We start from the raw sequence: 23470 nt of genomic DNA on the forward strand, positions 1-23470 counted from the left end.
TTTGAAAGTGAACTCTATTATTGCCTGTCTTTTATACAAACATGGGTTATTTAGAAAGATAGCAGCAGCAGTAATATGATCTATACACTGTTAAAAGCTATTTTTAAAGATATCTTTACATCAGAGTCAGCAAATTTGCTGTCATTAGGAGCAACAGTGACAGCCACTCATTAATTTATGTATTAAAATTGTTCACCTTAAATCAAACCAACCAGCTTCAAGATGAATTTCAACATAAAGTGATTCAATGTAATTAAAAATTTGAAAAAAAAAAACACCCTATCGTGTCTTTTATGGAGGAATGAATTCCTTCATCCTTTGCAAATTTAGAATTGCAAATGTTAAATCACTACTGTGTTTTAGGCTTTAGAGGATAGTTCAAACACTGAGAAATGTTTCAAAATTATGTTCTTTTGCGTTCTGCAGAAAAAAAAAATGCATACAGGTTTGGTAAAACATGAGGGTAAATAAATGATGATAGAATTAACATTTTTGTGGGGTAAATTATCCCTTTAACACTCACACACACACATTAGAGATTAATCGATATGCTATGTATTTAGCTAGCGAACAAGTAACCTAGCTAGCCTCCACTAGCCTGTAAAAAAAAAAAAAAAACACTTATGAGGTCACAGTCAGTTGTTTACGAACTAGCTAGACTAGCAGACTATGAACCAGCAGGCTAGTTAAGCTACTCATTATCTATAGCCTAAAACACAATAATGATAAGATTATTTACATTTAACAACCTCACAACTCATTGTAGGTATTTCTCAAAAGGTTTATAGTTCTGTCATGGCAACTCTCTGAGAGTTTAGCATGGTAATATACATGGCAAAGTTAATATGTTTGGTCTTGGTGGAATACATCTGCTACGCGGCTGCTGCTGCGGCAGAGCAAGTACCAAGACTTGTTACTGCCAATACATCCACAACGTGCTGCTGTCAACATGTAGGAAATATTGCTGCTGCACATGCAACATCTATAAAATAAGCCCCATTTATAACATACATGAAATCATCCCATAGCAGATCTATACAGGTGGAGCTGGGGAAGGTGGAGGGTTTCTGAAGCATGCTGCAACTGCTACAGCAAGCACTAGCCAAGTATTGGAATGTTGAGCAGCAAGCTCATTGTCTTCTAATACAAAAAGAACCAATCAACTGCACTGTGCGAATAATGATGTGATTATATCAGATTGAGTTAGACCCATGGGCCTGCGCCATCTAGAGTTTCATGACAGAACTTTGTATTTATTGCTAAAAATCAATTATGCAATTATGCATCAAAAGTGTGAATGGCATTTTTAATCCTAAACCCTACAGTGAACTTTAGAGACTCACATACAGTGGCACACAACCACCGTCCACCTGCTGGTGACATAAAGATCTGTTGCACATGCACTTTGTCTTGAGTGCAGCCCAGTGCAGAAGAGGTGAAACAAGATCTGAAAAGAACACAGGCAAACTCCATACCAAAAACCGTACCTCACATTCCCAACACAACCTTCTCCCACCCCTGCGATACTAACCTAAACGCACTCTCAAACCCCTATACATCACTCTCGGGGCCTGTAAATGACAATCTGGCTTTCCTGAGTTAGGGCCCACAAAATAGGTGCCTGCCATTGCGTCTGTTAACATATACATTAGCTGTTTGAGATTCCACTGCTATAACAGAGACCGGTGGGGCTTTGGCAAAGCCCAGCCTTTGATGTGTGCTAAGTTCTTACACTGGCTGTTAAACGGAACAACTGGAATAGGTTTTCATCCTTTACGGTCCTTAGAGAAACTTAAGTCTGAAGTAAAAGCTTGACAGAAAGTTGAGTCAGAGTCAGGCCAATGAACATGTCAGAGAAATACGAGGCAACAGTTGACGTCTTTTTGAATGTGTGGACACATTTAATCTTACATAAATAAAATAAAATAAGGCGAGAAACTTAACATTTAGTAATAGTGCAGTTTAGTGTCCTGATTTGTTAGCTTTCAATATCTCTCATACATAAGCACACACACACACTCACATTTCTGTGAAATTCAACTCACCTTTTCTGCCAGAGCTAGGAGGTCCTGGTGGCTTATCGGTTACTGACCCTTTGAAGAGAGAGGAGAATGTTTACTCAACTTTTGCAATGCATTGCAGTAACCACTTCACTTTGGGAGAACAGGTTAAAATATGTACAACTTGCACTTGTAGGAAAACAGCATGCACAAGAAAAGTCATACAACAGATTACAAAATTCAAGTGATAATTGTAATATCTTAACTTACGCATATAAGAGAAACAGGAATCAGTTCAAGAAAAACAATTAAAAGATCCTCAAATCCATCAGACCACTCTGAAACCACATTTTCACTGCTGAAAATGTTGAAATGTTATTATCTAGAAATTAGGTTTCCTGTAATGTCAAACCCATGTTATTCCAGGTGTTGAGTGCATTCATTCATAGCAGATAAAAAAAAAAAAAAAAACACACACACACACAAGGAAAAATGGTGTGCAATGCTACATATTTTATTTAGGTAGTGAAAATCACCACAAAAATGGATACAATTATTTACATCCATTATTCATATCTCATAATTATTATGAATTATATTATTATTAATTAATGTTATTGTTATTGACAATAGTACTGTAGACACACCTTCCTGCAGAATATAGTTCCAACTTTTTTTCTAACAGACCAGTCTTTAAGCAATTGTTTTGAGCATTTCTGTTTTTAATTGTACTACAATCATGATTGAAGTCCCCTGTGTAGATATCAGTGTAGATATTTATGATTAGCTTGTTGTGTTTGATTTGTGTTGAAACTAAATTCTGCAGTAAGACAAATCTCCAGGATTGAGTATCCATGAATAAAACACACTTTAGTGTGACACACACACACACACACACACACAAAAAGATAAAATGCATCAAGGAGAGGGTAGTTATGCACAAACAATCAACAATCACATTGATCCAAGTACGTGCAAATGCTCAGGATTAAAGGCATGCATAAATTCAAGATTATACAGTCAAACCAATTAAAATGCTGGAGAGAAAGAGAACTTTGAACAAAAGGGCTATTTGGAATGAAATTTACTACCTGACAATCCACTTGTCCCAGCATGAGTTCCCATAAATTCACGGAAGTTTCCTGCAAACGTGTGCAAGACATTTCACTTAAGTGGTGATTCATGGGATTCACTCATTTCTGGGACAGGACTGGTCCATCTTTTGAACATTCATGAGATGTAGAACACTGAGCCAAGGTTGAAGCCAAATAATTCATTTGGGTGTGATGTTATTGCAAAACACCACTGGTTGACATTTCAGTGTAAATCTTTTACTTTTGAATGACACAATATTAAAATTGCCATGTAGAATTTTATACAGGACAACAAGCAGCAGGGAGAAAATCTAGGGACATATTAAACAAGTATTAGACAGTAAACAACTTAAAGCTGATAAAGTTTAGATATTGAAATACTTTCAATAATTCCAGCTAAAATGGGCAGAGACAACTTGAGTAAGCCTTTCATTAATTGACACACTCAAGATGGAATTCTAACATACTCCACAGTACACACTGTGCAATTTGCTAATTTTGAAAACTAGTATGTTTAACAATGCTAAACAATTTATATTATTTTATTTTGGTTAAATACCTGAAATAAGGTCTGTGGTGAGCTCAAGATATCATAGCAATTTATTCTAAAGCAAAATACATGAATAATGCCCCATGTATTTTAAAGATTTTACTTGTCTTGGTAGCTGAAAGTGGTTGCTAACAAGTGGCTAAATGGGAATGCAGGGACATTAAAGGGATAGTTCACCCAAAAATGACAATTCTGTCATTAATTATTCATGCTCATGTCGTTCATCTTCAGAACACAAATTACGGTATTATTGATTAAAGCTTTCTGACCCTATATAGACAACAACACAACTACCACGTTCAAGGCCCAGAAAGGTCGTAAGGACATCATTAAAATAGTCCACGTGACATCAGTGGTTCAACTGTAATTTTATGAAGCTAAGAGAATACCTTTTGTGTGTAAAACTCTCTGCTTCACATTCATGACAGTACCACGATGAGGAATGCATGCATCGAAGGCTGACATGGAAGAGAAGAAATTGTTGAATAAAGTCGTTATTTTTGTTTTCTTTGAGCATGGAAATTATTCTCGTAGCTTCATAAAATTACGGTTGTACCACTGGTGTCACATGGACTGTTTTAATGATGTCCTTACTACATTTCCGAGCCTTGAACATGGTAGTTGTGTTGCTGTCTACTGTATGTAGGGTCAGAATGCTCTTAGATTTAATCAAAAATATCTTAATTTGTGTTCCGAAGATGAACGAAGGTCTTCAGAATTTTCATTTTTGGGTGAACTATCCCTTTAAACATCATCAAGCTGAACCGATAAACTCATCTGCTCACTTTTACAATGTTTAAAACTGTGTTCTTGCAAACTATTCTAAATCAAACTTTCAGCAAAGACTGGAAGAGTTGTCAGAAGAGACTGGAAGACTTGTCAAAAATTATCCAATGGGAAAATCTAATTGGGTTTTTGGAGGAAACCAGGGTGATGCTAACTTTGGGTTGGCTTGCAAAAATACATAAACACTGCAGCACTCTATTACTTTGAGTTTATTTCTCACAAAGGAAATGGAAGGTAAAGTTGGGTGCATTGCAGTGTGAGATGTTATACTGTATTTTGGCAAGTGTAGTAGTAATCCATGTTTCCATTCATGAAGGTATTAAAGTTATAGTGTACTGTGCACACTGCATACTACAGAAAAAGTAGTATGATAGCATGCTATTCTAATCAAAGCCTGTGACTCTGTGTTGCTAACAACACGTTGCTGTTGATTTGAGTGGCCCAATACAATAACACTGACTTAAACAGTAGCATGGCTTGGGGGCAGGACTTTCTGTTCATCCATATAATAGAATGTTTGGGAAATCTCTTTGGAAACCTGTTTAGTAATTACATTTTGCAAGTGGTGCAGAAATGGTAAAAATTGTTTAAAAAAAATAGATCCCAAGGAGAAAATATATTTTTTATAATAGTAATAATAAACATTTTAAAATCTAAAATAATTAATTATATGGATCAGGCAAAAATGACAAAAAGTCACATGTGTCTCTGCAGTTTGCAACAAATGAACTAAACTGACAAGTGTTTTCAGAGTTAGGTAAGCACAAGATGGCACATAATCATAAAATGTCAAGACACACAAGAGGAAAAAAAAAAAGAACTACAACCAGGTGCGCCAATCATAATGTAATCCAGTTCTGGCAGGAGGTGGTGGTGTTATCTCCAACAGAACAATCATGGCCATTAGAGCAAAGTGTTCCCATTCATTTACGAAGAGAAAAGCTCCCTCATTCCAACCCTCCGCTGAAAGCAGTTATACAATGAAGAGAGAATGAGAAAGCAATGATGGAGAAGAAGGAAAAAATGGTTGAGAACGAAACAGATGAAGACAGAGACTGATTGAGTGTGAATTTGGAAAGAGACAGAGAGAGAGAAAAGCAGAAATACAGAAACTGTAAAGTAGAGAGAAAAATGGATGAACTTTCGGAGTCAGCGTAAGTCCTCCAGGATATTATCCATCACCTCTTGGTTCCATGCACAAACACAGTAGAAGTAAACTAAACAGAGTGGTGGCTAGAGTTTAACATCACGCTTACTCCATCAAAACAAAGACCACAATTTAAATCAAACAAAGTCTAATGGCTTTGAAAGTGATGGACTGCAGGCACAACTTCTTGACCGAGGCACCTGATGGTTTAGTGGTTCTGCTTTTCAGCACGACCTAAACACAAAGCGATAATCCAAGCAAACAGTCTAGAGATACTATCTGCATACATACAGTACCTGAACACACTGGTGTTTTGTTCTGGACAGAAGAGCCGCTGACTGGCTTGCCATCTGTCGTCACGCACCAGCAGTATCCTGTGAGGGTGTGACATTGGACCTGGAGGAGATACAGACGGATAGAGGTGAGAAGAAATTCCAGTAAGCGCTCTTGTATCTCCTGGACGACCCACACAAAACGTCCCGGCGCTTGCGCTGGGGGAATACAATTATTCAGAGTGAAAAATGGCTCTCATAAACGACGAGGCATTAAAAGCTTAGGCGGACTGGATGATCGCTGTTTAACAAAGTAAGGCGCAGGTTAAATAGAGGCAGCGAGTCTATAAATGCGATTTAATGTACACTTTCCATTCAAATTCCCTATACGGCCGTACTGATGAGAAACACAGGGAAGTGCAATTTTTTTTGGAGGCTGGGGAAGATATTGGAAGGCTAATTTGTTCACTAGGTAGGTTTGCTTTAGGATTCGTGGATGTCAGAATCAACACATTAAGTGCAGTGGACTGGAACTCTGACAGACCTGGGCAAATGTTCCATCGTCATTGCATTCTGGGATAAAAATTGATTCCTGTGGCCTCTTGGCCTGTTCCAGAGCCTGAATCCTCTCAGTCCGACATTTCGTCTGGCCCGCTTCTGCAATATAGATACAAATATGTGTAATTACACACACTTGACAGTCGCGATGTTCACAATATTTGCTATAATATGAACACTTTTAGTTCATAAGGCTAGGGAATGCCAATGGCATGGATTTGATTCTGAGAGAACTTTTAGTATAATATACCTTGAATTCATTATATGCTGCTTTGAGGGGGAAAAAAATATAGGAAACGCATAAATTGAATTATACATAAGGGAAAATCATGGGAAAATTCACATACAATAAGACACCAAACACACTCCCACACTTTTCCCATACTTTTTGACCAATGAACTCCATTGACCTTTCCAGTTGTTCATGATTACAGGATAGGTATTTTGAATAGCCTTCAAAAAATTATTTTACAGAACTTTGACTGAAAAACACCAACTATATTTTAGATCTGAACAACTAGAAAAAGTTGATGGAAATGACCATGCCATTTCCATGACCTTATAAAGATATTATTAATGTACGTGAGTATTCCAGACTTGAAAATCACCATTTTAAAATAGCTTGATATTTCCATGACTGCTGAAATCCTGAAAACAATTAACATAAGCATTACTGAAGACAGGATTATTGGAAAATTCATCGCATTAAACAGCCTTCGAAAGAAACCTCATCATTTGCGGTAAGACATGCATCATGTAGATTCTTAATCTTGAAACTTCTAAGGATGGAAAATATGAAGTTTGAAATGTCAAAGCTGAGTGTCGTGTTCCAGCATGTAAGCACTTGGTAATTTTGTATGAAAACAAAGTATTTAGTCATTCTAAGACAAATAAACAACGCTTACAAGTTGGACCTCAGTGCTGGACTGCACCCAAGATGTGGGGAGGCTAAAAACCACATAATCATTTTCACACTTTTGTTTTTTAAGCTATTCACGGTTAAGTCCTCAAATGCATAGACTTGCAATATGCTTTCAAATACACGTTAGGCAAGGCAAGGCAAGGCAAGGCAAGTTTATTTATTTAGCACATTTCATACACAATGGTAATTCAAAGTGCTTTACATAAAATGAAGTAAAATAATCATTAAAAAATAAAATAAAAAAACTTTTAAAATTATTTAGAAATTGATTTAAAATGAATTTAAAAACAGTTAAAAATAGAAAATGATTCTACATAAAATACAGTGCAGTCAGTTCGGACGTAGCACAGTGCTCATTCGATAAATGCACAGCTAAACAGATGAGTTTTGAGTTTGCATTTAAATGTGGCTAATGTTTTAGCACATCTGATCTCTTCTGGAAGCTGATTCCAACTGCGGGCAGCATAACAGCTAAAAGTGGACTGCCCTTGTTTTGTGTAAACCCTTGGTATTATTTCTAACTGACTCGATCATAATGATCTGAGTGGTCTGTTAGGTTTATATTCAGTGAGCATATCTGCAATGTATTTACATTCACGTTAGCATATGAACTCAGACAGAAGTAAGCATATCAAGCACACAAAGAGACAAATTGCAAATCTGCCCTGCATGTCTGAAAGCAGATGCGCTCAAATCATCCATGATGCAGAAATAAGAAACACCTGTTGTATCTGCAAAGTCTGTGACCGATTGGCTGAAAGAGGCAGGTGGGCTACAATCACCCCCTCATAACACAAGACTTATGGACATGTAAAGAACAACCAACCCCCAAAAAATATTTTTATTATTCTGACCTTTTTAGTGTTATTTTCTAGTGTAGAATATATAGAAAAAGGCATCAACACAATTTAATTCAACTTCAGTTCAACTTAAATTTAACCAGTAATTTACCCAAATTAAAAATCAACACTTTACTGCCAAATGTACATTTTTTAATGGAACAAAATACATTAATTTTGGTAATTGGCCAACTTTGTTAGTCTGCAGCCCCAAGAAGCCTGACTTTCATTTTAATTTTCAACTTGGTTTTGCTGAAGAGGTTTTTTGTTTGTATATAAACTCTACATTCAGTAAATAATAATGCTTTAACCGAAGTTTCTGTTCAGCTGTATGCAACCTAAATTAAAACAATGAAAATGAAAAGAAAAGTGTCGATTGCAGTAATTGATTTAGATCTGCTCCTGGCATCGTATTTATTTTTAAAATTTTTACAACGCTGCGCATTATAACCAATCACACAAGATTCTATTGACTTTATAAATGCAATGGCCAATCAGAGGCATTCAGATTAGTCATCGCTGAAACGCTTAAAATTACATTTATTATTATTAAATTGTGATCAAGTTAAAGGGATAGTTTACCCAAAAATGTAAATTCTATCATTAATTGACTGTTCGCAAAGGCGTTTTTTTTTGTGAACGGTCAGTTACTCACCCCCATGCCGTTCCAAACCTGGAAGACCTTTGTTCATCTTTGGAACACAAATTAAGATATTTTTGATGAAATCCGAGAGCTTTCTGACCCTACATAGACAGAAACGCAACTACCACGTTCAAGGCCCAGAAAGGTAGTAAGGGCATCATTAAAATAGTCCATGTGACATCAGTGGTTCAACCTTAATTTTATGAACCTACAAGAATACTTTTTGTGCGCAAAGAAAACAAAAATAACAACTTTATTCAACCATTTCCGTGTCAGTCTTTGACGCGAGAGTACCACAATGTATTTAACAACATCATTTTCATTTTTGGGTGAACTATCCCTTTAAATACAAATTCAGTCATATTAAAAATATTTTACATGACACCTATATCTGGTGCTTGCCTAAAACAACGGGTTTATGATTTGTGTAGTTAATAGATTACACTAACATTAGGCTACATAACATTAGGCTACATTTAGCCTTATTCTGGAGTTGGTTCATCCTCCGCCAATGATTCCTGGCACTTTTAACTGACCACTTAACACAATCCAGTCTAAGAAATTGATGATGCAGACTGACCTTGACTTAAAGCCAGTCAATCTGTCTTTGAGCATGTGAACACAGGCTGCAAAAACTTACATGCATACCAGTGGGCATACGCGCTTCCTTGGTAGTTTGGTCTAATGCTCCGGGGACTGTATATTCTCTCTAGACTGACACGCACACAGATGTGTTCTGCTGCCTTGATTTGAGATCAGCCACCTTCATGCCAACACATGAATGACAAAACTGTGTACCAATTTTAAAAAGAAAAATGGTGAGGAATATGAGGCCGGAAGTGCCAGTGCAGTTTTAAACAAATGAAGTTAAAAGTGTAAATAACAACTTTTATACAAAGAAATGAATAGTACTTTTTCAAAGACGTTTAAAATCATGTACACTCACATGAGATGAAGACTCCTGTCATATCAGTAGCTTTATAAAAGCTGTTTTATTTTACATGGAGCGGATCACCTCATGGGGGCAGACATAATGAAATTAGATGAATAACCACTTTATCTCTGTAAACCCCTGTTAAATGATGACTTATTGCAAATGGGATGAATTAATCACAGTTGAATGAATGCAAATTATTTACATAATTTACATTTGCAGTTAACATTTAGTCATTTAGCAGACACCTTTATCCAAAGCGACTTACAAATGAAGACAATGGAAGCAATCAAAATCAACAAAAGTTCAATGATATTCAAGTGTTATAACAAGTCTCAGTTAGCTTAACGCAGTATACGTAGAAATGTTTTTTTTTTTTTTTTGAAAAAGAATAGAGCAAACTAGTGTTAGAGGCCTTTTTTGCTTTTGTTAATTGTATAATAAATAAAAAGAAAACAAATAGATTCAATACAAAAAGATTAGAAAAACTAGTGTTATTTTTATTTTTTTAAGAATAGAATTAGAAAAGAGAGTTCTAGAGTTAGAAGGTCAAATAAACAACCTGTCCTCCAACCAATACGCCCGTATAGGTCGTTTGTCCAAATCCCTGAAATACGACCCATCAGAGCGTATGCTACAATTGCGCCCCTATCGGCAACAGGACATTTTCATATTAATGTTTTGTACTCTTTTATCTGCGTCCTAGTTAGGGTTTCGTGTAGCTCGGTTGGTAGAGCATTGCGTTATATGACTGTAATTACGTGATCATGCGATCATGGGTTCGATCCCAGAGAATGCACGCGCTCATAAAATGTGCACTAAAAATCATGATTTTGCATAATTCCTGTAAGGGGTAGGTTTAGGGGTAGGGTTAGGTGTGGTCATTCGTACGAATTAGCCACCTAGTAAAATATGTACGAATACTGTGAGATCGGTGTAAAAAGTCCACATATTGCATTTAAATAAACACGCATTTTGATTGGTAATGACAGTCATAAGTCATTTCATGACGACAGACGCAACACGAGACTGTCATTATTTTTACGCGCGCTAGAGGGTGCTTAACTTTAAAACATAAATATAGGTTGTAATAAGGGCTTGCACAAACAACCTATAGGGTCGTTTTTTGTTGGAGGACAGGCTCCAAATAAAGATGGAAGATATGTGTTTTTAGCTGATTCTTGAAGATGGCTAAGGACTCAGCTGCTCGGATTGAGTTGGGCAGATCATTCCACCAGGAGGGAACATTTCATTTAAAAGTATGTGAAAGTGATTTTGTGCCTTTTTGGGATGGCACAATAAAGCGACGTTCATTTGCAGAACGCAAGCTTCTAGAGGGTACATAAGTCTGAAGTAATGAATTTAGGTAAAGGGGTGCAGAGCCAGTGGTGTTTTTGTAAGCAAACATTAATGCCTTGAATTTTATGCGAGCAGCTATTGGTAGCCAGTGCAAATTGCTAAACAGAGCAGGCCTGTTGCCAAGGGGGGGCATTAGGGGGCAGTGCCCCCCCAAATGACTCGACGTGCCCCCCTGCTTACAAAATCACGAGTGAACTTAATATTGAGAACGAAAAACGTTTATTTTACTGATCTATTCTATGAATATTGCGGGAAAAAAATCATGTATTCAGCAACATTTAGCTCAAAGAACCACTAATCTCTACAACGGTAACTTATTAGGAAGCTAATAACACAGTGGCATAGTGGACGGGCACGCAGTGCGGGCGCGCAAATAGCAGCACATAAGGATTCAAACCGTCACCTCACGCACCTGCAGCGCTTCTGTGTAGGGAGAAAAACATAATAAAACAACATAGGCCTATATAAAAGGAATAAAATATATAGTCATGAACGAAATGTATTTCACTTAAATAATTAACATATTTCTTTAAAAAAAAAAAAAAAAAAAAAAACTGCGGACATGTCTACACTGAGTTTCGTTTTATTTTTGGACCGCAAGTTCAAGGAAACCGAGAGGACTGAAAGCTCACCTTATTTGTTTTATTTATTTTACAAAAGCACAATGTTTTGTTTTTATTGTGAGGCCTACACAAATAAAAGTGAATCCAAGCAATCCTGCCGGAGCCTCTCGTGGGATTTGTCATTTGTATTCGTGCCGAATTCAGTTTCTCTTTAAATACATTCGTTTTGGCAAGATTTTTATATGTTCCTTATAATGAATGCCATTAGGCTATAATTTGTGTTTTATTTTATGATTTGTATATATAAATTTATACTATAATTGTATAGCTGCTTAGACTCCATTTTCTGATTTTTATGTTCCTTTGTTCTGAATACCGTAAAATTTAAATGATTTGTTGACAACTTGTTTTTTCTCTCAATGCAATTTTGTCTGATATGTGTCTAGGCTATAGCAGATTATTTTATTTATTTTTTAAAAAATATAATCCATGCAGCAAATGTTTTAAAAATAGCTCGAAAAAAAATAGCAAATTAGGCCTACTTGATTGCATTGCAGGTGCTTTTAAAGAACTTTTCACGATTAACTTGTATAAAAAAATTTATATAACATTGTCATAAATTCGTTGCATTCCCTTTTTAAAATACAAATTCACTGTTATAAGCCTACAGATAGCAAAAAAAAAAAAAAAAAAAGTGTAGCATGATGTATAGATAAATCATATAAGATAGTGTCTTAACTTTAAAACATAGCCTAAAACCCTTAAATTCCTTTAAAAAAAATCTCCCTTTGCTCAGCTGCGCATGCAATCTTGAATCAAATTTTGGCGGTGACATGCAACAAGTTTATCATGTAGGATAAGTGTTTTAATAAAGCTCTCAGGAGATTTCACTCAAAGACCCTCAGCCTTCAACTATTTTAATGGCGAGGCTAATGCGCTAATATGCTTTATAGGCTATTACCAATTTTATATTGCTATTGTTTTATTATTATTGTGTTGTTGGAAATTAAAAAGCTTTAATTGCGAGTCATGTCCTTAATGCATAGACACGTTTTGTCCGATCCATTGATGGTTATTACATAGGCTACTGCAATTTCGAGAGTAGGCTAAATCTTTCATTTGTGGATGTCACTCCGAATAGGCTACTTTTGTGCTACTTATTTGGTTCTCTTAGCAGCATGATAAACAAAACTTATATTCAAATTCTGAATGGATAATATATGACATAGAAAGCTCCCTTTATAGCAATTAAAAAGCTGTCACCCATAGTTCATCATGATCTCACAAAGTTAAGTTATAATCAACGAATCTCTCTCTACACTGCACAGTGAATCTCTATTTAGCCTATACATAGTGTTATAAAGAGAAGATTCGCGAGTGTGCAGAACAAAACTCAAAACATTTGAGCGGTGATTCTAACATAGCCTACATAAAAGCCATAATATAACATAATAACACAAAAGTCGACAGATTATGGACAGACTACCTTTTTAAATATGTTTTAATGTAGAACTTGATCAATTTTGGTGAATGTCTGTTTCTGAGATCATAAAAAGTGTGCCCCCCTATGAAAACGAAATGCCCCCCCACTGAAGATTTTCTGGCGACGGCCCTGGGTGTGACATGCATTATTTTCAGCTCATTAAAAATTTATCTTGCTGCCGCGTTCTGGATTAATTGTAAAGGTTTGATAGAACTGGCTGGAAGACCTGCCAAGAGAGCAATGCAATAGTCCAGCCTGGACAGAACAAGAGCCTGAACAAGGAGTTGTGAAGCATAATCCGAAAGAAAGGGCCTGATCTTCTTGATGTTAAATAAAGCAAATCTGCAGGACCGGACAGTTTTAGCAATGTGGTCTGAGAAAGTCAGCTGATCATCAATAATAACTCATAGATTTTTGGCTGTAATTTGCATAATTAGCATTATGCAATAGCATTTGTGAAACTTTAGCTTTAGCATGATATAACATTCCTGTCATACAATCTTAATCATACTTTCTTTCTACATCTTGAACAGTGCTGAGGCTAACGCGAAGTAACACAAGTTACCTAATTAGATTACTTTTTCAAGTAACTAGTAAAGTAATGTATTACTTTTTAATTTACAAGACAATATAATGTTAAATAATGGCAGTTACTTTTTCCCATTTATTGACTGACAGCTCTCCTGTCCGCATGTTGAGAGAAATTAGCAAAAGTAATGTAACACACTACTTTCCATAAAAAGTAACTATAAAGGTCCTTGCACACGGAGTCCAACATTTTTGTATGCATTTTTTTCGTATTCGTCATCCTTTCCTATCAAAATGCTTGCTACGGATGCAAAAACGCAGAATATCGAAACTGATCCGAATTTTTTAATGAACACATTTTTTTATTAGTGTGTAAGTGTGATTGACACAACGTGAAGTCGTATTTATTTTTTAAAGTGCAAAAATTTCAGACGAGAATTTTGGACTCAATGTGCAAAGACCTTAAGTAACATTATTAGTAACTTCTTAGAGAGTAACGCAATATTATAATGCACAGCTTTTAAAAGTAACTCTCCCCAACACCACTCCTAAGTAAAATCATCAGTACTTGAGTGCACAGTACAGAAATATGCAAATTGGGAAGCTGTCTCAAGGTGCAAAGTTGGAAGAATCTTAAGTATGTATGTAGGTTTTTGTACCTTTCATACCTGTCAGCTCTTTGACCTCTGAAACAAGTGTGGGCGCAGGAAGAGGCTGATCTATCCTCCAGTTTTTACCTGAAATTGCAAAATAAATAAATGAAAAGTACATATCACATAACACAACTACTCAAAGAACGGACAAGTTTACGGTAACTCATGTTTTAGTTTTGTTAGTTTCTTTTGTTTTTGAATCAGGTCTTTTATTCTTTTTTGTGCTTTCATTTTGAAGTTCTCGTTCCTATTTCCTGTTGTCTTGTTCATTGTTTCATGTCCCTCATGTTTCCTATGTTAGGTGTTTTCAGCACTACATTTGAATATGCCTACTTCTTTACTATATAGCACACTGAAAGAGCAGTATGTCTGAAAATATATAGTACTTATAAAACAGCAGGCGAAAAGTACCTAGGTGATCTACTACTTCCAGCACATCCGATGAACACTTTACTGTCCCATGAGGCCACAAGAGAAGATTCATGAATGCCACGAAATTGATAATGTCACATGGCAATACCAACGTGGATTGCATTAATACTGCACACATTCAATCTACATAGAATGCCTGAAGAAGTTATTTATCACAATACCCAGTCAAACAGTATGTGATTATGGATGAAGCAAAGTTTCTATCAGGATTAGTTTTCTTGACAAGAATGAAAATGAGGCTGTGAGGTATAGAGGTACATTGTGTTAAATGGACTGTACACTGCTTAAAGGGATAGTTCACCAAAACATTTATCAAGTTCCATTGATGACAGAATTAAAATTTTTGCCTGAACTATCCCTTTAATGTTTCAAAATGCATGTGATAGTAAGGCTTGTTTTCATATAATACTTTTTTTTTTTTTCAGGAATTCTCAGCCAACAATGTCTGATGTCCACTGACCTTTGCATCTGCCCCTGTGGGCGAGGGTGAGTGTGTGGTCCTTGCATTTTGCCCTCTCCAGGTCACAGTTGGTATCATAACTGCGTCCATCTGACCCACACACAGGCTTGCCGTGACTCCTGGAGCACGCAGGGGAACATGGGCTCTCTCTGTCCCCTATAAGCCACTGCACACACACATATACACATGTATGAAGTATATTTAAAGAGAGCACTGAGGGCATGACAGTATAATAAGCTCCGAAGCACTTGACAGAATTCCCTGACTAGACTCTAATGAGTGTGCAATAAATTAAAGAGAGCTGCTGAGCTGAGCTGCAGCTCAATGAGTTTCACAGGTTTTAGTAGCAGGAAGACTCAGATTGCTTAGTACAATTTCCATGAATCATGAATCTGAAAATAGCTGAGCTCAAATACCATATAGCCTTATATAGACTTCTGTTTTGAGTTTTCAGAACAAAGACATTAGAATTAATAGAAGAGACAGGCAAATCTAAACATGCTGTACAGACTAAAATCTATCTCTATCTATCTATCTATCTATCTAGAAAAATGGCCAATGTCCTGTCACAAAATTACCAGTAGATTTTCCATTAATATTACAGACATTTCCTTTAACCTTAAAACACAAAACAATGCAATGCATGATTCAAAATACAGGTAAAAATCAACACAGAAAATATATTCATATTAACACAGTACAGAGGGCCATATTTTAAAATGGACCATGTTTTCATTCTGATTTGGTCTATCAAATAACATGAATTAATTAATTATTTTATTTTATCCAAATAAGACTGAATTTGATTACTATTAGGAATGGATTCAATTGTGAGATTTTCACTTTTCACTGATGAATTGTGCACATTTAGACCTGGGACATGCATTACAAAGTAAATGGATCAGTTTTGATTTCATATTAAAAATATGTGAAATAAAAGTTTTGAGAATATGAGAATATAAAAATATAAAACATGAGAATATAATTATTTTATTCTCCCTTACATTAAGAAAAAAATCGTATTCCCTATAAATCATTGTTTCATCAATGGTAGCCTACCTTCTTTTACCTTATTGTTAATGTCTTGCAACCAGACACCTCAAATATACAAAATATTTTTTGAATTTCCACAATTTCAGAGGGACATATATTCCCCTAACTTTTGGGAGGAACAGAAGCATCTTTAGAGAGGTAAAGAGAAAGGAAAGGCAGTTGAGCATTCAGTGTAGACCTATTACAAGACAAATTCACTATAGATTGTGCCATAGCTGCTGGCCCATCATGCAGTGCATCTCACAGCACAGCAGGTATACAAAACTGCAGAACCTCTACTGGAAAAAGGGTAGCTTTAGCCAGAAACACAGGGCACATTTTCCATTTTAACACGACCCATCTGAATAACCAGAGCTGACCGTTTCTGATCACACACACAGCAAACAACAAAACGTTGCTTCAGGACTGAATCTCTTGAGTTGAGCAATCAAGCAAATGGAACCAAATGATGTCACTAATATAGCAGACATGGACTGAATCAGTCTGAATACCTGATGACAGACAAACCAAACTTTTTCCCCCCTTTCAGCTAAATATGGCATTATTAAATCTGGCTCCTTTACCATGTACTATATGCTGCTTATAAATCAATACTATACAAACTATACAACTTATAAATTAATACATATACTATTATTAGATTGTAATACAGTACATACTCAGTTAAATTCATCCACAAGTATGTTCTACTATATAAATATCTAATATATCTTTATGTGTTCACACTGTATACTTTTTAATTCTCGCTTGGGTAAATAATCCAGAACAGCCACGTTAAAAATTAATACCTAAGCAAATCTTTAGTGTTGCCAAAATATTCCTGGTGAGAGCTGCCCGGTCTAAGTAGCACAATAAATGCTGTATCCAAAGCAAGCTGTTTTAAAGGTGATTTAGAACTGAGTACACGTCCAGATGGTGAGTTGCCTACTTGTCCATTTTCTTTGAAGGAAACCAGGAAAAAGAAAGCAACAGGCAAAGGTTCCACAGTCAAGCAGTTGTCGTGTTATAATTCATCTTGACTACATCAATATTTCAATGATGTGTTCTCTCTGATGACATTTATTATGACAGAAGGCATAAAAGATTAATACTCAGTTGTATAATCTAAAGTGCACGTCTTTATAATCTAAGATGCATATACTGGAGCTGAGAAAGGTTCACAGATAAGCATCAAGGGTCAGAATTAATAAGATCACTCTAAACAAAAATGCTAATTCTTTTCATTTGTTCACCCTCATGTTGTGCCACCTGTATGATTTTTCGTTTGCCTGTTGAACAAAAAGGAAGATATTTAGCAGAACATCTGGATTTTTGAGCTCTAAAAACAACAACAACAACATTGATATATCTTCTTCGCTGTATTGCAAGTTTTTGTAAGCCATTCAATAGCTTTATTTGAGGAACAGGGTGAGATTTAACAGACTGTTTACTAAAAAAAACTCTACCGTATAGCTCTCAAATATCATTGGCGGTTGTAAACATTCAAATATGACTCATCAATGAAGTCTAACGTTATTGGTCAACATGAGCAATCATTCATTGCATGGAAAAGAGCTTCAGGACATTCTGCAAAATATTTTCATTTTGTGTTGCACAGTAGAAAGAAAACTAAGTCACTGTGTTGGACGATTTGCATAACACCGCCCAAATGTTTACGCAAAGACAGAAGGTGTAAATTTTATTCTCGCTGTAGTATTGTTGCCGTCGCTGCATGTCGGTTTAGACGCTGTGTGTTGTAAGGGGCGTAACATTTCCATCACACACTTGAGGTATTTGGCCAATCACAACCCTCTGGATAGCTGGCCAATCAGAGCACACCTCGCTTTTCAGAACGATGAGCTTTGAAAAAATAAACGTTTCAGAAAGGCGGGGCAGAGAGGAGCAACAATAATGTATGGTATGTGTAAAAGAATGTGTTTTTTAAACCTTAAACCACGTAAACACATTGCATTACACCAAATACACAAAATAATGTTATTTTTAGCATCGTCATATGACCACTTTAAACATATCATCCAATAAAATCATATGTCTCAAATAAGTTTGGGACGACTTGAGGGTGAGTAAATATTTTTAGGTCCTACATAAACTGATCAAAAAGCACTCTGAAATTCAGCTGATTGCATTTCATATTAATTTAATATATAGCAACAATACATGCGCGCCGACATATGGCGCAGTTGTGCTTTGGGTGTCCCAAGATCGATTCCCACCTCGTGGACCTTTCCCGTTCCCACCCCCCATCTCTCTCTCTCTCCCACTCACTTCCTGACATATCTATACTGTCCTGTCAAGGAAAAATGCAAAAATAAATATATATAGCATAATACATTTTGTCTGATAACATTAGTTCACACTTAAGTACATATTCACACATTTTGTTCACACACACACACTTATGTATACATATATATGTGTGTGTGTGTGTGTACTTGTTTATGCTACATTGCAAGGACCAAATGTCCCCACAAGGAAAGTAAAACCTGACATTTTTTACATTATGAGCAGCAGCCTGAAGTCCCCATGAGGGAAAAAAAAAATGATTAAAAATAGTAAACGATGTTTATCTGAAAGTGTAACAATGCAAACAGGTTTTCTGTAAGGGGTAGGTTTAGGGTTAGGGGAAAGGAAATATCGTTTGGTCAGAACAAAAGAAATAGAAGTCTATGGAAAGTCCCCACAATTCACAGAAACAAACGTGTGTGTGTGTGTCTTTTAAGTATATTGCTTCCTTAATAAGAGCTCTTTTTAAAAGAGTGTATGGTTACAATTTATTTTAAGGTGTCCTTGTTACAGTGTAATTATACATTTAAGTATTGAGTAACATTAATTAACTACATGTACTTACTATATGACTAGGGTGAGGATTAGGGTTTGGCTTAGGGTTACTTAGATGTAATTATGCATAATTTATTGTTATTATAATAGTAAGTACATGTAACATGTAACAAGGACACCTTAAAATAAAGTTTTACCAAGTGTTCTCTAGTAAAGACATCGTCTAGTATTCTAGAAAGGCACTAACACACGCAATTACAGTCAACATAAGAAGGGCCTAATGTGACAACGTAACTACTGACATGGTACAGAGGACACATTTATGTATCACCTTGGATTGAAAGCATTCTGATACATGACTAGGTCTGTAAAATATGTGTTTATTTGTAAAATATGAGTCTAAGTATAACTATTTAACTGTATATCTAGAGGTGAAATGAATCACACACATTCTGTCAGTTTGTGTGGGCAGAAGTTTAGTTAAGCATGGAACACAGAGGAAAACAGAAGCCTACACACCATACAAATCTTCTGTCATTCTCACTGTTAACAATATACAATGCCCCAGAAAGTATTGGGAGATTCTGGGACACTTTAGTCACGCTTTTTACAAGTGCATTGCACTGGATTTTTAAAATATGTTTTTTCAGTTCTGTTTAAAAAGTGCTCACAAGGTGCTGGATGTATAGATGTAACATACATTGTATCTCTTTTGTTTATTTCTTGATTTTGTGCAATGCAATACTATTCATATATTTGTGGCACAGGTGCTTAACAAACTTTTGGGGCTGCTGTACATAAGTCAGTATTGCATTGCAAAGGTTTCTCAATCAGTACACTTCTTTTTTATAGAGTGAAATGTCTGTTCAGTAGTCAGCATTCAATAAATTCAACTAGTTTCCTGACACTGCTAAACTCAAATATAAATCATTAAAAACAACTCTCTTGTTAAATAAACAATATGTCAAGCACGTTTTTCTAATTAAAAGTGAATTCCAATAAGGGTACTTTTAACTTTTGCCTGGACTCCTCACAATAAAGTGAAGATTTCTGGACGAGCTGGAGACACCAGAGAAATCTCATTGCACAGATGGATTTTTATTCTTGGCAAGCATTGTGTGTGTGTGTGTGTGTGTGTGTGTGGTATTCACGAGGAGCGCCAGAGCTTCTCTCTATAACGTGTGAAGCACTCGTTACCTTTCGAAAGAACAATAACAAAAATAACGGGCAAAAGCAGTCTTCTGATTGGCTGCCATAGAATTAGCAGGCCTGGCCAAGTGTAGCTGGCGGCCCTCAAAACGGTTTCAGATTAGAACTCAGTTTCAAGCAGGAATTTTCAGATTTTCATTTTATGAGACTGATATATAAAAACAATGAAAAGTGATCAAAAATGGATCATACTTTTTTATATGCTATTAAAGGCGAGTGCATATATAGAAGACAGAGTGTGAGAAATTGGTTATGCAAACTTCAAATCCCCTCCTAAAACATCTTTGTATGATTCAGTAATGAATGTCAGATTTCACACGAAGAACATTTGAAATCATAATCCCTCTTCTCTGATCATTAGAGTAATTAAAACCAGACTAACAGGAAATCTGCTTCCTGAACTTCCTACTTTGTCACTCTAATGATACAGCTTGGCTAAGGAACAGTCGTGTTAGTTCTCCTGGGGAATCTCACTGACTGTCTGATCACAAAAAAAAAAAAAAAAAAAAAAATGATACAGGATCATTTCCAATTCTGTCCAATAATCAAATTCTGATGTATTTCAGGCCTGAATGCGAAAGGCCTTGACCCAATGCCCCTAATTACTATCAATTAAACTATTCATTCAGTGAATTGGACCTTTTAGCACTGTGTTCATTAAAATGTATAGTCCGTTTCTTGGACTGCCAAGGCTGGATCTAGTTCTTGGTTAATCACAATCTATGTTATTATGGAGTCCTAGGGGGTCTGGTTTTGCTCTGTGTCTTGTATAGTCTGTCTCAACTCCATTGCATACAGCACATCAGTGAAGTCATAATGGAAACTGATTGATTGACCACTGCTGAAGCAACATAGAATGGCTAATATTAGCCATAAATCCCTATTTAAGAATGTTTGTGCATTTTGTTCTTCGTTGGAGAGAAAGTAATACTTTTGGTTTTTTAATCATCACTTGTAAAAAGTTATTTCTTCAAAATGCCAATCTAGATTCTAGACAAGCATCCAAACACAAAACAATCAAAGTTTTCTTAAATTCTTTATAGGAACTTGATGTTAACCAAATGCTTTTGGTTATTTAACCTCAGAGCTTTGTAGCAACAAATGAAAACATGCAGACTAAATAACCAGTAAAAGTTGTGTGGCCATTGAAGTAGCACAATCAGTTTTGTAGATTTCAACAGAACACACAGTGGAGAGAAGATTCCACTTGAGGATCCCAATATGGCAAAACATAAGTTGATGAAACCTGCTATGTCATTACTAATGGCTGTCCAGTGTGGTAAAAGAGACACTACTTCTATTGGACTGTAATTGAAACCTCTGGGAGGCTGGTAATCTCTGGTATTTTCTCAGAGAAAGCCGTATCATTAAATGCTGATAGCCACTGCTATCTCTCCACAGCAAAATGCCATAGCACTGACCCAGAACACATTCTCTCTGTCAGAAAACCTTCCTTATCCAAATCCCAGCTGTCGCTCACTGTATATCAAGCACACAGCGCTGCTTCTGGCCCACACAGGGAGAACAGCCCTTTGTCCCTCGACTCTGTCTCCCAACTTGTTCTCTATCTCCCTCGCCCACACATTTTCTCTCTCTTTACTTGTCTATCTAGTTCTCTCTTGCTCACACTGTCTCTCTCTGTCCGCTCCAGCCCTTGTCAAACTTTGCTGTCTGCCTAGTGTAATTTAGTCTGGAAACAATGCACTTGTACACACACTAGGGGTGTGCAATAACACAAAGGTTGCGCAACAAATAATTATTAGTCATCACTTTGATGGATTGGGTTGTATATTTTTCTTGATGCTCTTATTGTAGCGTTTGGTGATTTTAATGTGACTGATATCACATGATTTTCTATAAAATCATTTTTTCCTGACATTGTGAAGAAAAAAAATACAAAAACAGACATTGCGGTCTTGTGAACTGGCTTTCTGATTTATGAAATAATATCACATGAATTATTCCACTGGACTACTGTTGGATCTCTCGTATGTCATCTTAAATCCTTAGTCACATGTCTGTCCTACATCACAGGGATGCTTTATTCTCCCCCATTTTCTTCATTTTTAATCCACATTTTCAGTAATATTTTTAGCTAAACACAATGGACCATAGAAATCTTTATGACAAGATAAGTAATTTTCAAACACAGTAACGAATGACTTAGCTAATAATTAAATCTGGAAAATGTTAAACTCACAAGTTCAGACTCTTTGACAATTGGCTATTTTTCACTTATTACAATTGTTTATAACTACATCGATGCTTTCTGAGAATCATACACTCTCACCTAGAACAAAACTGACCATTATCTAAATCTCTTTAACACTTGTAAACACTCAAGCGTGTCCCCAAGCATTAGACCTTTCTGACTTATTCCGAATGTTTCATTAATATTTTAAGTATCACATACTCCCAATTAAAACAAAACAGATCAATATTTAAATCTCTTAATCACTTTGAACGCTCAGACGTGTACCTGAGTCACAGCAACAGTGACATAGTAAAGCATTAAAGGGATAGTCCACCCAAAAAAAACAAAAAATTCTGTCATTAATTACTCATCCTCATGTCATTCAAAACCCAGAAGACCCAAAGTTCATCTTCAGAACAAGCATTAAGATATTTTTTATGAAATGCGAGAGCTTTCTGACCCTGCATAGACAGCAGCACAACTGACACGTTCAAGGCCTAGAAAGGGAGTAAAAACATCATTAAAATAGTCCATGTGACATCAGGGGTTCAACCGTAATTTTATGAAGCTATGAGAATACTTTTTATGTGCAAAGAAAACAAAAATAACAACTTTATTCAACAATTTATTCTCTTCTGTATCAGTCTTCGATGCATGTTCATGAACGCTGACACTGATTTCGTAATTTATGTTCTGAAGATGAACGAAGGACTTACGAGTTTGGAATGACATGAGGCTGAGTAATTAATGACAAAATTTTCATTTTTGAGTGAACTATTCCTTTAAGGTCATATAGACAAAACTATATGACTTTCTGTAAAGCGGCTTTGAAACAATGTGTTATAAAAAGTGTTATACTCTACAAATAAATTTGACTTGACATTATTAGATCAATGTCTTCCCAGTTTAGCAAATGATAGAAAAATTAGTAAAAGCAACTTCTGGTTGAATCAGTTAGAAAGTTCTCCCATTAGTCAACGTCCTGGGACTTTCCACAGCCTGTGTTACAGTGT

The 23470-nt window shown here is 36.0% G+C and overlaps 1 protein-coding gene across 11 annotated transcripts in view; it reads right to left on the bottom strand.

The window, feature by feature from the left end:
- smoc1 (SPARC related modular calcium binding 1) overlaps window positions 1-23470 on the bottom strand; it is a 63755-nt gene that overhangs the window by 32725 nt on the left and 7560 nt on the right. For 8 of the 11 annotated variants that reach the window (XM_058750206.1, XM_058750211.1, XM_058750210.1 and 5 more), the window contains exons 2-7: window positions 15224-15389; window positions 14338-14415; window positions 6394-6506; window positions 5874-5973; window positions 3092-3142; window positions 2046-2093 (exon numbers count right to left, since the gene is read on the bottom strand). In XM_058750206.1, the coding sequence (XP_058606189.1) occupies window positions 2046-2093; window positions 3092-3142; window positions 5874-5973; window positions 6394-6506; window positions 14338-14415; window positions 15224-15389 (556 nt within the window). The remainder of the gene's footprint in view (window positions 1-2045; window positions 2094-3091; window positions 3143-5873; window positions 5974-6393; window positions 6507-14337; window positions 14416-15223; window positions 15390-23470) is intronic. The other 3 variants (XM_058750215.1, XM_058750214.1, XM_058750208.1) reach the window with 2 other exon arrangements.

This window comes from Onychostoma macrolepis, chromosome 17 (genome assembly GCF_012432095.1).
Source record: "Onychostoma macrolepis isolate SWU-2019 chromosome 17, ASM1243209v1, whole genome shotgun sequence".
In the NCBI taxonomy this organism is placed as follows: Eukaryota; Metazoa; Chordata; class Actinopteri; order Cypriniformes; family Cyprinidae; genus Onychostoma; species Onychostoma macrolepis.